This window comes from Epinephelus moara, chromosome 5, assembly GCF_006386435.1.
Source record: "Epinephelus moara isolate mb chromosome 5, YSFRI_EMoa_1.0, whole genome shotgun sequence".
NCBI lineage: Eukaryota > Metazoa > Chordata > Actinopteri > Perciformes > Serranidae > Epinephelus > Epinephelus moara.
Window position 1 is genome coordinate 29001317 of NC_065510.1, and position 15662 is coordinate 29016978.

At 38.9% G+C, this 15662-nt stretch overlaps 2 protein-coding genes across 8 annotated transcripts; both read right to left on the bottom strand.

The window, feature by feature from the left end:
• Positions 1-624: 624 nt before the first annotated feature.
• LOC126389700 (oocyte zinc finger protein XlCOF28-like) lies at positions 625-8379 on the bottom strand. 4 transcript variants are annotated; one of them, XR_007569889.1, is made up of 7 exons: positions 8163-8379; positions 6140-6273; positions 4452-5404; positions 4111-4288; positions 3864-3995; positions 2813-2878; positions 2093-2221 (listed from the first exon to the last, which is right to left on the bottom strand). XR_007569889.1 is itself a non-coding variant. In XM_050043493.1 (6 exons), exons 2-6 carry the CDS (start codon positions 6255-6257, stop codon positions 1524-1526), a joined length of 2076 nt encoding a protein of 691 aa, XP_049899450.1. In that variant the 5' UTR covers positions 6258-6273; positions 8163-8379; the 3' UTR covers positions 625-1523. The 4 variants fall into 4 exon arrangements, 3 of the variants coding, with proteins under 3 accessions (XP_049899450.1, XP_049899448.1, XP_049899449.1); XM_050043493.1 differs by lacking the exon at positions 2813-2878 and having other exon boundaries at positions 625-2221; positions 3864-3992; XM_050043491.1 differs by lacking the exon at positions 2813-2878 and having other exon boundaries at positions 625-2221.
• Positions 8380-9039: 660 nt separating this feature from the next.
• LOC126389703 (zinc finger protein 239-like) lies at positions 9040-15656 on the bottom strand. Of its 4 annotated transcripts, none has more exons than XM_050043496.1 (4): positions 14829-15656; positions 11560-11748; positions 10570-10836; positions 9040-9885 (listed from the first exon to the last, which is right to left on the bottom strand). In XM_050043496.1, the coding sequence occupies exons 2-4, from the start codon at positions 11648-11650 to the stop codon at positions 9266-9268; spliced, it is 978 nt and encodes a 325-aa protein (XP_049899453.1). In that variant the 5' UTR covers positions 11651-11748; positions 14829-15656; the 3' UTR covers positions 9040-9265. The 4 variants fall into 4 exon arrangements, with proteins under 4 accessions (XP_049899453.1, XP_049899454.1, XP_049899455.1 ...); XM_050043497.1 differs by lacking the exon at positions 14829-15656 and adding an exon at positions 13483-13697; XM_050043498.1 differs by lacking the exon at positions 14829-15656 and adding an exon at positions 13238-13697 and having other exon boundaries at positions 10570-10833.
• Positions 15657-15662: the final 6 nt, after the last annotated feature.

The following is a 15662-nucleotide window of genomic DNA, read 5'->3' on the forward strand; positions in this document are numbered from 1 at the left end:
AACCACATGGACAGGAATGAAAATGACATAAATCTATCATTTGAATAATTAACATAATGGTGAGGTTGTACCCATGAGTGTTTTTAATTGTACAATATTAGTGATTACATGTTTTTATACACATATATTACTGGTGGTAATCCTTTGTAAGCCTTATTAAGTTTTCCTCTACCAGAGGCCTGGGAGTTGTTCATAGGACTCTTCTGAACAGAGACCTTAGATGTTGTACCTGGAATCTGCTAGAGCCACTTTCCCAGTTTTGGGGTCACAGCCCTGAGTGCTCCGATTACCACTGGCACCACTGTTGCCTTTACTCCCCACATCTTTTAGCCCTTGGTATTTTTCAAGCTTCTCGTGTTACTGTTTGTCGATCAACATGATGTCCGGTTGGCTAGCCATCACCAGTTTGTCAGTCAGGATCTGGAAGTCCCACAGGATCTTAGCTTGGTCAAGATGTCCCTGTACACTATGCCAGCCACTTGGTTGCATCTGGGGTCCTGTTTGGTGTGGTAGACCCCTGCTTCTATTGATTTTTTACTGAGTGTCTGTTCTTGTGATGGATGGATGGATGGATAGATAGATAGATAGATAGATAGATAGATAGATAGATAGATCACACCAGGCTTTAGTACTTTTACTTTTATTGTTCAGTATACCATGTCCCATACAATTAGACAGAGGCAGCACTGGGCAAAATTTACCATCTACATGGCTTCAAATTATTGCCTTTTGTATCACAGCCTTATAGGATGACCTTATTCACAATAGTTACTTGGCCTTTAAGAGCTGTTCAAACCAGGTGAACCCGATTCAAAATCTGGTTGTTGAATAACACAAACAGAGATAAAGACTGATTGCCACTAAGGCAAAATGGTTTTGGCAAAAAAAAAAAAAAAAAAAAGATGATTATCACGATCTCATTGTTTCATTACTGGTTTTTCATTCTGACATTTCAGTAGCTCAAACCCAAAGAATGAATTCCAGTTTCACCTGATTCGTGAACTGCTCACTGGCCATCGTAACGTCGATACAAAAACATAATTACGCTTCAATCCCATTTCCACATACACGATTAGTCTGAATGACAAATACTGCATGGAGAAGTGTGAAATCACAGACCTTAAATGAGTCATTTGTACTACAATAAATACTCTAAATGTGAGTGTGATATTTTGATGCAACTAACATAGGTGAGAGTGATAAAAGAGAGTAAATATGACCTCTAAAATTTATCATCTGAACAGTTTCCAAGATTTCACGAAAGAAGTTTTGGTCATTTTGTCTGAAACTGCGTTGTTAGTTGCTGAACATCACCTGACACGTGTCTGTGTATTAATTTAAGGGAGTTAAATATTTCAGCTTTAATACTTTTTTTGTGAACCACCACATAAAGTTTTAATGACGGTCTATTCACAGAGGTAGTCCCTTACTTTCCCCTCTCTCAGTTCATGTTTTACTGCCTAAAATCTTGTCTCGTTTTTCTACTACTGGTACATATCTCTATGGTTTATATAAATACATTGTCAGTCATTTTGGTCTGCTATACACATATTAATTGGAGAGTTATCGTCACTCTGTGATAAATCATTGTTCTTCACACTGAATGCAGACACATCCTCAGTGAAAATCTGCTCATGTTTCCGTTTGTGGAGCCTCAGGCTTTGTGAGCGGCTGAAGCCTCTCCCACAGATGTCGCAGCCGTACGGCCTCTCTCCCGTGTGAAGCCTGAAATGGTTTTTGAGGCTTGAAGCTCGTGTAAAACTCTTTTCGCACTCGGGACAGTCAAACTTCTCCCCAAAGTGGATTTTCTCGTGTTCCCTCAAGCGGCCCGACTGATTGAAGCTCCTGTCGCACACAGAACAGTGGTAGGGCCTCTCTCCCGTGTGTGTGAGCCGGTGTCTGTTCATGGCCCCTGAGTGAGCGAAGCTCTTCCCACAGTCTGGGCAGGAGAACGGTTTCTCTCCAGTGTGGACTTTCTGATGACCTTTGAGTTGCCCTTTCTGGGTGAACTGCTTCCCACAGAGAGTGCATTGGTAAGGTTTCTCTCCCGAGTGAATTCGCATGTGAATCTGAAGAGCAGACATCTTGTGACAGTCTCTTCCACAGAGCCCGCAGCAGTAAGAGCTCTTTGTCAGGTTGTCGTTACACTGTTCCTGCCCTGGTGATGCTGGAGGGCTGTTTTTATCACTGTCGGAAACATGATCAGGATCCTCTCCAGACACTGTGGAAACATACATGATACACTGAAACATGCCATTTTGTAACAATAACAAAAACACACATTTTTGCTTGTTAAGACATGGCTCACTTTGAAATCCACCATTATAGAAAACTGAAAGGAGATAAAATAAGACAGACCCAGATGATCTGATCTGTGTAAGCATTATCGTCCAGTCAAGGAGTGACAGACGTGCGTTTATGTTTAGCGAGTACTATAAAAGCTGCACCATGTCGCACCCCTCTATGGACAGACACCTGTCCCAACTTAAAACATGTCTACAGCAGCAATATTCATTTTACTGCCACCTCTAAGGGTGCATGTTACGTGTCTGCTTCGAAATGTAGACCTGACAATAGAAGGAAGTGACATGTTCATATGCTGGCTTTTTATCTTAGCAGCATCCCACTGAACTGAAATAGATACACCAAAGGTCCTTGACAGAAAATGTGATGTTAAACAGTTTATTTATCAGTCCATAAAATAATCTATTATTGTGCAATTGTCAAGTTAATCATAGGAAGGTATATAAAAGCTATGAATCATGTGAAACTCTTAAGGAGCCTTAAGAAGAAACACAAAATCACCACTAACCACAAGTGCAGGGTTCTCATTTTCAAACCAGTCAGTCAGACACACCAAAGAGTCAGTCAGAGTAAACTGAAAGAAGACACAGTCCAATTTCTATCATTTCAATCAATCAGTATAACAGAGGGTGATGGTTCTTTCTCTAATTTTAAATAATCTAATAAAACTACAATTAATAAATCTGTCAATGACATTTTTCATTCTGACCGGCTAAAAAACTTTGGCTACAAATGAGAAACCTGCTTTTGCAATCTTTAGGTAATTTAGATAATGACAAGTAGAATCCACCCTTACACTATGTCCACACTGAGACAGATAAATCTGAAAATGCATGTTTTCCTCTCCTTCCTATACTTAGCCAGCATTTTTGTACCAGAGTGCAGGCAAAAAATGACTCTGGTGCTTTGCTGTTACCAGAGCTAAATAAACGATAGCCTTAAATATAAAGGATTTTACTTTTTTTTTAATTCTAAAACTGTAAATCATTTAGTAATTAATTTCGCCTTCTGTTTCTTTTTTTCCTCTTTACGCTTTTATTGTAAATCTGTATCCTTTATTATGTTTTGTATTGTAATGCTCTGTAAAGCACTTTGAATTGCCCTGGTGTATGAAATGTGCTGTACAAATAAAGCTGCGTTGCCTTAAACAAAAAGCTTTTTAAAATGATTATTCGTGTCCTCTCAGAAAGTGCCAGGAGCTTTACAAAACAACATGTTGTCGCTTCTAACTTTGTGATGGAAAAGATATTTAACCATTTTTCTGTTCAGGGGTTTCAGTGCCGACAGAGATCTTAAAAATAATAATAATGAAAAAAACTATGTAGCCTAACATTTTTTTTAGAATTGCCCAGCTCAGTGCGGGTATGCCAGGAAAAAAAACAGAGTGAAACAATGAAAGAGTGAAGAAAAAGAATATGCAGTGTAGGGAAAGACAGAAGAGTGGGCTGAAATCACTGAGAAAAAATATGTTTTAATCCAGTCATTCAATGACACTGGGTCCCAGTTAATGACTGTAGTAAAGACAGTAATTAATCTTTACTGTAAAATAATTTCCTTACTGTTCACAAGTTCCTCTTCTTCCTCCTTCACTGTAATCCTAATTTCTGTGTTGCTTTCCTGCTGCTGCTCTTCAGTGTCCTCCTGCATGGTGCAATCCTCACTACCAGACACCTGGTCAGGAGCTTCTTCTACTGAGGGAAACACAAGCAAAACAACCACTTACATGTTAAATCATCATTAAATGCATTCACACTACTTGTGTTATGTTACATAAGAACAAAAATCTGACATCTCATGTTTATTTACCACACAAAGGCTCCTCTTCTTCCTCCTCTTTCACTATTACATTCATATGCGGACTGGAAGCGACATCCTCCGGGCGGTCTTCTGGTTCTTGTAGGTTACTTTCACACTGAGCTGTTTTGTCAAGACCTTCTGAGGAATGGGGGTCAACTGCACTGAGCAAACTCTGACTGTCTGACACCTATAAAAACAGTTAAATAAGAACAAATGGAGGCAAAAATAGTGTTAGAAGGTTGTAAAAGACCCAAATGTACAAATGCGGAAGAAAAATTAAACATCTCAATCAAACAACCACAAAAAAAACACTGAGGTTCTACCATGAAACTGCTGTGTACTGTTTCTACCTCAGAGCTGATGTTGTTGAGCAGGTCCTGCTGGGATGATTCACCACCTGCAGCTTGAACTGGGTTTAAGATGACACCTGTAACTGATCCATTCTTGTTCTGTGTACACGATCTTTTGTGGTTTCTGAGAGTTCCTGCCAGTGAGAAGTGCCTCCCACAGTCCTTGCAAGTGTACGGCTTTTCTCCTGTGTGAATCCTGGTGTGCCTCCGAAGCTCTCCCGGAGCTACAAAAGACTTATCACACTGTGTGCAGCTGTAGGGTTTTTCTCCCGTGTGAGTCCGCATGTGTGTCGTCAGAGTCCACTGCTGTGCAAATGTCTTACCACAGTCGGAGCAGTGGTAGGGCGTAATGCCTGTATGGAGACGCTCATGTCTTACAAGTGTTCCCGACAGGGCAAATCTTTTGTCACAGAAAGAGCACTGATAAGGCCTCTCTCCAGTGTGAGTCCTCTGATGATCTCTCAGCTCAGCTGCTGAGTTACAGCTCTTTTCACAGTCCGAACATGGAAACTTCTTCCTCGTAAAGCCTGCGACAACCTCAGAGTGCATCGCCTCTAAGTGAGTTTTCAGATGCCAGTGTCGGGAAAAGCTCTTCAGGCAGATGGAGCAGTGATACGGCCTCTCGCCTGTGTGTGTCCGTCGGTGCAGCCTGAGCTCACCCTGACTGGCAAATCTTTTTTCGCAGAAAGTGCATGGGAACGGCTTTTCCCCAGTGTGGACCCTTTCATGGATCATGAGCAGCCCCTTTTCTGGAAATCTCTTCTCACACATGGAGCAGGGGAAAGGCCTCTCTCCAGAGTGAGTGCGTAGGTGGCGCTGAAGTTTAGAGGCATAAGGGAAGTCTTTCCCACACACTGAGCAGCTGTGAAGAGACGGCGGTTTTTCATTCTCGCTTTGATCAAATGTCTTGGAGGGAGCCTCTGCATGTACAATGCCAGGGATAGCGCTCTCTCCTGTGTGAACAGAAAGATAAGACAGCATTTTATTCAGGAAAACAAAAAGACCGGGGAAACATTTTCTTAACAGTTAACCCCTGAGCACAACAAACATCAATGCTGATGGTGTTCAGACATGTTGTAGAGCCCTTTATAGTGTAGGTAAGTATAATAATGCCTCTCTGCAAGAAACATTCAGTGTAAATATGTTGTTCTAAAAAGGTGTATACATCATTTACAGTCATACAATTATATTGCAGGTCTGAAATTGAGCATTTAATTTTTTTTTATGTGAAAAAAGACTAATATTGAGACTTAGTATTGCCAAATATCTTGATTTTGGTGTTGGAATGGCTTCTGGGAGAGAAAAGCAAAATCACTGCATCTGTACTCTGTATGCAAACTGCAGCTTAATCTAACACAGACATGCCAAGCTTTGTTGGGAATGCATCAACGTGCCACTGGATGTTTATCCTGACTATGTAGTATAATTTTATAGAGTAAATACTGCACTGCAGATGTAGCTCAGAGTAAACGTCTTGTTTGCTTTTAAGTTTAAGACTTAATATATGTTCATTTACTATTAAGAAAAGCTCTTTGAACCATGCCTGTAAAAGTTTTGGTGAGAAGTGCATCATGATGTGTTTTTATTCTTATGCTTATATTCTCTAACCCTGTGTGTATCTGTGTTTTTGTATACATTGTGTAATTAGCTACTAGGTGCCTGAATTTCTATCTATCTTATTTGCTCACTGAGGTCTGAGAAATCCACTTCTTCTCCATCAGAGTTGATCAGGCCTCCAATTTCTTGCTGATCATCCTCAGCCAGGATCACAGCTGGCCCAAAGTCCTCTGGGTTTTCAGAGCCCATCTCTCAAATGTACAACCTTGAGGAGGTGAAAAATCAAGAGTCAGTAAACAGACCCGTTTACAAGTTAACAAGTTATAGCAAAGGAATGAATAAATACAGGCAAACATGGCCAAAAGCTTCACAGCTGAGAAAGACATTTAAGCAACCACTACTGTTGCTGACTCTTTGGACTGTTAGTGCATCATAGGGATAAAACTAATTTAACATATGATGTGCTTGAAATAATGTTTATTAATTTAAAGAGATCATCCATTTATGATGTGTTAGCATTCAAAAGCAGAGAAAAACACTGCTCACCCAGTATCAGATCATAGTATTAAATATGTGCAAAACTCTTCTTATTACACTACAAAGGACCACCAAATCCATGTAACTGCTCTGGGCCTGTACTCATCAAGTGTCTCACAATACAATATTATAAAAATTTATTTGTACTGGCTGTGGCCTCATTACACAAGTCACATTTTTGGATAGAGACATTTTAATCAAACCAACTGAATCATACCAGGATCTTCCTGCTCATTTCTGTCTTAATGTTTTGTTGTTAGCTCCTGAAGGAAATGTGACAGATGCTAATTCCAAAATGGCAAATCACTATATAGCATAGCTAAGAATTCAAGATCAAGGTCCTAATCACAGTTTTCCAAGAAAGTGACCAAACTTACTAAGTCAACAGTCAAACTGATGATGTGTCACTTGCAATATACATTATGTTAAATAATAATGTACATGTCAGTCATAGTCCTGTTACAGACAGGCTGTTATACATTATAATAAATAGTATTTCAAATGTTACGAGCATAAACCAAGTCTGCTTTGGGGAACAGATCTGATATTCAAAATTTCACCTATTCATTAATTTATCCCTGATATCTTATTCAAGGTTCAGAACTATTTCAAATATTTGTGACATACTGGTGATTGTGACAGGTGATAGTGATGTGAATAAGGTATGAAAAATGAATTAACAGTTCATACAGCATTTATTAAATCATATTTCAACCCAGGTGTGACAGTGTTGTGAGCAGTCATTCAGTGGCTGTTGTTTTTAATCCATTCTCTCTTTAGACTCTCAGCCTCCGGCACCACATCACTATGGGGGAAGCATTCTTGTCACTTGTCCCCCTCTACAAGCCACACAACAATGCCTCCACCCTGGAAGACATCCATCGTCCTGCTCAAGGACACTTCAGCAGGGCGGATGCTTTGTTGTGACAGGGGACTGAACCTGGCTGGGCCTGATGGACTGTCTACTGTTAAAAGGAGTTGTCCTTACAAATGTACTGTACAACAAATAAACTATTCAGCAACACTGCTGGCTATGGAGCTGTTTAGTGTTAGCTATAAAAATAATTAACTGTTTCAGTGGTTAGACTGTCAAGGGAAAACCTCTTTTCGTGCATCTACACTGAGTAGCCCAGTTAGCTTAGTAGCATTAGCTTGATGGGACTCATTCTTGCTCCTCTCCTGTCTCACACTAATTGATTTAAGTTAGATAGAAACCTAATTGACAAACCTGTTGGTATCTATGGCGACATATTCAAACCCTGTATGTCAGGAGCACTCTGCAGTACAGACCCCGGTATTTGACCTCTGATTGAAATGTCTGAGTCGGCGGTGACCAGCGTTTTGGTCAACGACCACCTCTGCCTTTGAGCAAACTGTTATTAGCCAGCTAGCCACTGACATGGCGTTACCTAGCATGACTGATATTAGCAATTAGCTAACGATACCTCCCCCTTAAGCTACAGCCGCTAATCAACAATAACAAATAACGCTCCCGACGGATTCACAACCGAGTCTAGTGTGAAAATAATACGTTAAATCTACTGAAATTTTAACCTCCGCTGTATAACACTTGCTAATTCAGCTAGCTAACAACAGACAATAGACATTTTGACCAACCTCAGCATTGATTTTTCCCTCAGGTAAAAAGTAATCGCTCGACTGAAGTTTATTAAAACGACTTGGCAATGTTTCTACGTCTCTGTCATTTTCAGGCTCAGTATGTTCAAACAATGTGTAAAATTAATGCCTCCTATCTGTTGAGTTTAGTTAAAAAAGCGTTTGGAGCTGGTGATAACCTTTCTAGCTTTAGCTGCTAGCCACTTACAGTAGTGTCGGAACTTCCGGTTGTCTTTTTTAAAACCAAAATAAAAGCCCCAATAATATAACTTATTAAAATCTCGTTTACTGCAGTTTCCTGCAAACATGCGTACATATTACATTAAATAATGCTTGTATTAAGTAGAAATACTCACCAATAACTCACCTTAAAATATACAAATATAACAAAATAACGTATACAATATTCACGTCAGCTATACTATGCTTAATGCATGTGGTGTACTAGTTTCACTACTTGTACTTTACTTGAATATCTGCATTTTGTGCTACTTTATTATTCAATTCAACTCAACATTTCAAAGAGAAATACTGTACTTTTTACTCCACTAAATGACGCAGTACTATACAATTAATTATCCTGCTGCATGGTCATGTTAACCCAATGCATGAAGCAGTTTATATTTCTGAATTAAGATTTTTTTTTTTTTTAAAAAGGCTCCAACTACAAACACAAGCATATATTTCAAAATACAAGCTTTTGTTTTAGTTTTTTTTTTTTTGGCCAATAATGCAGTCAAAGACTTTTACTATGTAAACAAGCACTGATGTACACTGTGATCTGCTGGGTCCAATTATTGGATAAAAACTCTGCTCAAAGGCCAAGTTAAGGTGAATTACAAGAGAAGAAACACAGAAAAATTCAAAGAACATTGACTTATGATGTCATGATTTATTTTCTTGAATACTATATAGTCCAATACATGTTATTAACAATGTAGCTGACTGCACACCTTATACAACTGATTACTATCATACTGTTTGAACAATCACTTCAGACATTTGAAAGATAGTTTACTTCACAGAGTAAAAGATGGGCAACGCTAGTATATTAACTTTTCCTCTTTATATCCTCTCAGACTAGTGTACACTCCCAGGTGACATTATTGATTATGTGCCACTGACAGCTGTTGTTTTGGTCTCCCCAGCGGTTTTGTTTGAGGCTTTGGCTTCTTGTCGTGAATCTTCAGATGCGCTCGATAACCTTGAGAGTAATAGAAGCACTTGCCACATTTGTCACAAGTATACGGTTTCTCTCCGGTGTGAACTCGCAGGTGAACTTTCAGATCGCACGCTTTGGAGTAACTTTTACCACAGATTGAGCAGAGGTGAGGTCGCTCTCCAGTGTGAGTCTTGAGGTGCACCTTGAGATGGGAGGATTGTGAAAACGCCTTCCCACACTGATCACAGTGGAAATTCCTTTCTCCAGTGTGAGTCAACTCGTGTTTTTTAAGTGAATCTGCTGTGACACAGCTCTTACCGCACTCTGTACAGAGGAAAGGTGACTCTCCTGAGTGAATGCGCTTATGTATTTTGAAATAGTATTCCGTTTTGAAGGTCTTGCCACAGTCAGGACAGGCGTAAGGCTTTTTGTGACTCTGGCGGTGTTCTTCCAGCTGTTGCTTCTGAGGGAAGTCCATGCCACATTCTCCACACACATGAACTGTCACATGCGATTCTTTCGGGGGACTCTCTCGAACTAATGTCCAATTTGGTAACTCTCCTGTAAGAAAAACAAAGACATTCATAGTCATTTATTTGCGGCCAGTTCTGTATTGTTAAGGCCCAGCCACACCAGCATTTAAAACATTGACATTTTGCTGCAAAATCAACTCATATCAATGAAATAACTGCAATCAGTGGATTTTCTCATGTGAGCAAAGTAAATCCACAAACACTTTTTGCTTTTACAGCATGTTGCAATGTCACTTTTATTAAGAAAGTAAATGCTGCAAATTTATCTTCTGACTGGACTTGTAGGTCTACCTTTTATGAGAACATATGACATATAAAATTGACTGACTAACTGAGATTTTGTGAACATCTGACACATTACTGATCAAGAACCAAGAATTATGCTGTGCCACTTTTTGGTGTGACTGGGCCTTTAGGACATAGTCTATGCAAGTCCCACAATATGAATAAATTATTATTTCTACACATAAACCCAAAACAACACTTTTTAGCATGGGAAGACTTCAGTGGAAGCACAAGATCAGATTGACAAAGCTTATCTGTCATATAGATGAGGAAAAAAATAAGAAAGATACAATTTTAGATTAGTTTACAATGACTTTAACTGAAAAACACATGAGCGGAGCTTCCCAAAAGCATCTAATTTAAAAAAAAAAAAAAAAAAAAGAAGTGTATCTAATTAAAGACAAAGGAGCATCTTGTTGCCTCTGACCTCTGTGCACTTTCATGTGTGTTTTGAGGTTTCCGCTCTGGGTGAATCCTCTCCCACAGATGAAGCACTTGAAAGGTCTTTTCCCCGCGTGAATCACAAGGTGTCGTTTCAGCGCGGTGTTGTCAGAGAAAATTCTCCCACAGGTCGGACAGTCGTACTTCTTGAGTTTGCGAGGCTGCTGGCATTGTTTTGCACCCTCAGATGGCTTTTCCTGAGGCTGTTCATGGGAGCTGCTGAGTTCAGGTTCTGGTCGTCCTAAAGTTTCTTCTAAAGAAAAAAAAAGTAGTAGTGGGTCTGATTTGTCACCTCAGAACAGCAGAAACAAATTGTAAACACAGCATTGACACAAGTTGATATGGCGAACAAAGTTGTTAGAAAACAGTTGCTTGTCTACACATCCAGCAGACACGGAGCAACACCAGCATTCATTCAGAGTCATGTTTCTGGACACCTGAGGAATATAAGTTAAGAAATACTCACTCTGTACAATGAGCTAAAAGATGCTAAAAAGGTCTGTAGAGAATATTACTGCAGTCATGTGTGCGTTCATCAGAATGAGCAACACCTTTTACATACATGAGGTAATTCTATCCACTGTTAATATGAAAATATTAATTGGTGGAGCTTTAGGCAGTGACTTTGTTTTTTACTGCCCCCTTTCAAATAAAACTACACTACAAACTTTATCTGTTTTGGAATAAAATCATGTACTTTGACTTTATTCCATATTGTTTCTTTATTATCATAATTATTATACAAATGTCACAACATGATACTGACATGTTGTTCCGGGCTTACTATCTGTGAATTTCCTGGTGGACTGTAGATTCTTTTAATAACTACAAAAATACCTAAAAAAGATTTTAGTTTAAAGCTCAAACATAATTTGAGGTAGAATCTTGACAGCATGAACATCTTGCTTATTTCAGTTACAAATCTGTATGACTTGTATGTGTTCACAAAAAATAATACCACTTCAGTCAGACTCACCTGTAGGTGCTGTGCTGTGATCCTGCTCCTGTGTTTCAGGTCTGTGTTCTTCATGGTGATTTACCTCTGCACCCGTGTCGCTCAGGTGCATTTTCTTTGATGTGATGTTATGTGGGAGGGGTGTGGTGAGGCCGAGCTCAGAGGGTGGCGATACTCCACTGGACAGCTCTGCTTAAGGTGCTCCTGCCCCTGTGATCATGAGAGGTTTTAAATAATCACCACATCTCTAGTTATAGAGTTTCATTTTATTGTTTTGGTGCTTGCACAAAATCAGTTTTCCAAACTAAAATGCAGCTGCCATGTCTTTGTTAAACTGAATGATTTATAAGGAACTTGATTGTATTACTCTAATTATTAGACCATTATTCTTCAGCTTATTCCAAAAGGCACCCAAAAGACTGAGATGACAACAGATACCATCTTACAAAAACAAATCTGTCTCAAAACATTGGGACTGTATTTTGATTATGCAACTGGATCATAACCAGGGTTGGAAACTTTTTGTCTACCTGCCACTATGGCTGGTGCATTCCAAAATCTATCAGCCGCTCAGTCGATTACCATTGGGGTTTTTGGTTTTTGTTTATTTACTTTTTTGGGCAGGTGAGTAAAGCACATCTTACAGCTACTTGCATATTTTACCAGCATTTGGCTGCTGGCTGATGATAATTTCCAACATTGATTATAACTTGTCAGATTGTTCATCACTGCAACCAAGACACTTCCTTGAACATTGTCATAAATGTGCACACAAAATATCTGGCTGCTTGGTCCAGTAGTGTTGTGTCATTCGTGAACAAATCGTTCAAAAGAACAAATCTGTTGAGTGAATGTACTGAACTGAATCACTTCCGGAACTGATTCGTTCATTTCTCGGTTCAGTTGAGCACAGCAGCGAGCGTGCAGGCCGGGAGTGGAACTGCCTATTCGGTCCGCACGAACGATGAATCACTCGAGAGTCACGAGGCAGCCAGGGTGCAGGGAGGGACTGCCTAGCCCTGAGCCCAATGCCGAAATGTCGTAGACCAGTTAAAAAACCCTCATTCTAAACAGCGTTAATTTACAATAGACACTTAAAATATCATGATTAATAAACGTGTTTGCTTTGACAAACGTGTTTGTCAAAGCATCTATCTTACCTGGTGTTGACAAACGTGTTTGTCAAAGCAACACTGCCACAGCACTCCCGGAAGCTGTGAACTGAACTGAATCATGAATCGTTTAGCCGTGTATCAGTTCAGTGAGTCAGACTACACAGTACACAGTCAGGGCTCTTCCTGCCAAGCACTGAACGATTCGGTGAACGAATCTTTTGAACGAATCTTTTTAATGAACTGATTTTAGTGATTCAGTAACATCTAAAGAACTGCTTTGCCCATCACTATAGGACCAGTAGTTTGCGAGTTGAGCTGCGGACAGACATACCTGTGTAATTAGTAATGGCACTTTATCTATCGCCAATTTTTTGGACCCCCTTAACATTCTGCCATGAATTACACATATTTGTCAATTTAAATTATAATTTTGCAAGTCAAGGAAGTCACAGTCTATCATAGTACTAAACCTCAGTGAACTACATCGTCTCGCACAATATACGTCACCAACACCAGCTAGCTAGCTAACTTAGCTAGCAAGGTAACTGTTAATTGCTCCATGCACAAATGTAATGTTATCTTACCTGGTGTTTTAATATCCAGCTACTGGTCTTTTCATCAGCTGGGACGCCGAATAACAAGCAAGACCCGTTGCTCCTATACGTACACAGCCGCTAATCAACAATAACAAATAACGGTCCCGACAGACTCACAGTCTTGTCTAACGTAAAACTAACACATTAAATCTGCAGCAGTTTTAACCTCCACTTATTAAACACTCGTTAACTCAGCGAACGTTAGCTAACAACTAACAACAGACATGACCAACCTCAGCATGGATTTTTCCATCGGCTAAAAAGTAACTTAGCCGCTCGACTTAAGTTTATTAAAACGACTTGGCAATGTTTTTACGTCTCTGTCTTTTTTGTGCTCATTATATTCAATTTGAATAAATGCCACCTGACTGATGAGTTAAATTAAATAAGCGTCTGGGGCTGATGACAACCTTTCTAGCTTTAGCTGCTAGCCACTTACAGTAGTGTCGGAACTTCCGGTACTTTTAAAACCAAAATAAAAGCCCCACTAATATAACTTCTTAAATCCTCGTTTACTGCAGCTTTCCGCAAACACGTGTGCTTATCACATTAAATAATCATTGTATTATCAAAAAATAGTCAGCAATCGCTCACCTAAAACATACACATATAAGGGAATAACGTGTATAATATTGACGTTAGTCATATACTTAATGCACGTGTAACGTACATTTACTCAAGTACTGTATTTAAGTACACTTTTACATATTTGTACTATATTTGCACTTTATGCTACTTTATGATATATGTCATATTTCAGGGGGAAATTGCACTTTTTACTCCACTAAATTCATTCCACACTAATGATTACTATTCACATTAAAATATATGCTTACATAATGTAATGCAGTGCTATACTATTAATGTACCTGGTAGTATATAAAGTATACCACTGTCCTGCTGCATGGTCACGATGATTCAGTTCATAAAGCAGCTTATATGTATGAATTAAGATACAAAACAAATCTGACTAAAATAGGCATATTTTTCAAAGTACATGCTTTTGTTGATTTATTTTCACTCCACTACATCTGACACTTTTTTTTTTTTTAACATATATATTAAATACAATAGAGTACCTTCTATACTATTAACCTACACAAATAATCTAAAATTGGCTCCACTTGCAAGAACTGCAACATTAAAATGCTTGGAAGGAGTTGATATTGATTTAAAAAAATCCGTAGAAACAACATTTTGAGAGGAGCCATTCTGCCTTGTCAGTACTTTTACCTTGGATACATGAAGTACATTTTGCTTGTAATACTTGCATACTTTTACTTAAATAACATTTTGAATTCAGGATTTTTACTTGTAATTATGGAATCTTTAGACCATAGTATTTCTACTTAAAAAATCTGAGTACTTCTTGCACCACCGCCCAATGCTTATCAGTAAGAAGAGAGTACTTAATGTGTTTCTATATTATTACTATTAGTAGTAGTAGTAGTAGTAGTAGTGTGGAACTGAACATATCCTGTTGCGGTTGAAGGTAAGCCAATCCTTTGGTTGGAAAAAGGTAAACTGACAACATACCCTTCAAGTCAAAAACCATAAAACAAGCAGAAAAGTTCCAAACCTTTTTATTTCTTGATGATCCTAGATGCCTCCCGCTGACGGTTTTCCAGGCATGTTGGACAGGTAAGACTGGAGGATGTCTCAGGGTCCTCTTGGACAAACTGGAGGTCATGTCTGAGGGAAAAAAATCATCTGTCCAACTTTGCTACTGAGACTTAGAGCCAGATAAGATGCTGAGCAGTGATGTATGGATGATGGCTAATGTTCAAAGATTAAATCATTGGTTCCCAAATTGAGAGGCAAGGAGGAGCATGACAGAAAAAACTGAGAAAAATAATTTGTATACAAAAATAAATGCCCAACACTGAAGTACAGCATTATCCTGCTGCATGGTCGTGATAATCCAATGCATATAGCAGCTTATATTTATGAATTCAGATACAAAAATAAAAGTTCTGTTAAAATAACAAACATCTGAAGTTATTAGATGTCACAAGTAAAATATTTCAAAATACAAGCTTTTTTTTAGCTCAGTTCTTTTGAAGAAAATGCAGTGAAAATCCGTTTCCAAACACTCAAACAGTCAAATTATTATTCATCTTTAGGTGAATCACAGTTAGTAGCAAAGACTGCATACCATATGCATGTGATTACTATAATATTACCTGAATTATCACTTCATTCACTTGAAGTTTCACACAGTAACAGAGCTCAAACCAATACTGTTTTTAATATATTAACTTTTCCTCTTTATATCCTCTCAGACTAGTGTACACTCCCAGGTGACATTATTGATTATGTGCCACTGACAGCTGTTGTTTTGGTCTCCCCAGCGGTTTTGTTTGAGGCTTTGGCTTCTTGTCGTGAATCTTCAGATGCGCTCGATAACCTTGAG

Coding starts and splice junctions, on each gene's coding strand:
- LOC126389703 (XM_050043496.1), bottom strand. CDS start 11,650: ATGCACCTGAGCGACACGGGTGCAGAGGTAAATCACCATGAAGAACAC. Junction 10,837..11,559: donor TCACAGCACAGCACCTACAG/GTGAGTCTGACT, acceptor TTTTTTCTTTAG/AAGAAACTTTAGGACGACCA. Junction 9,886..10,569: donor ACACATGAAAGTGCACAGAG/GTCAGAGGCAAC, acceptor TTTTTCTTACAG/GAGAGTTACCAAATTGGACA.
- LOC126389700 (XM_050043491.1), bottom strand. CDS start 6,257: ATGGGCTCTGAAAACCCAGAGGACTTTGGGCCAGCTGTGATCCTGGCT. Junction 5,405..6,139: donor AGTGGATTTCTCAGACCTCA/GTGAGCAAATAA, acceptor CTGTTCACACAG/GAGAGAGCGCTATCCCTGGC. Junction 3,996..4,110: donor AGAAGAGGAGCCTTTGTGTG/GTAAATAAACAT, acceptor TGTTTCCCTCAG/TAGAAGAAGCTCCTGACCAG.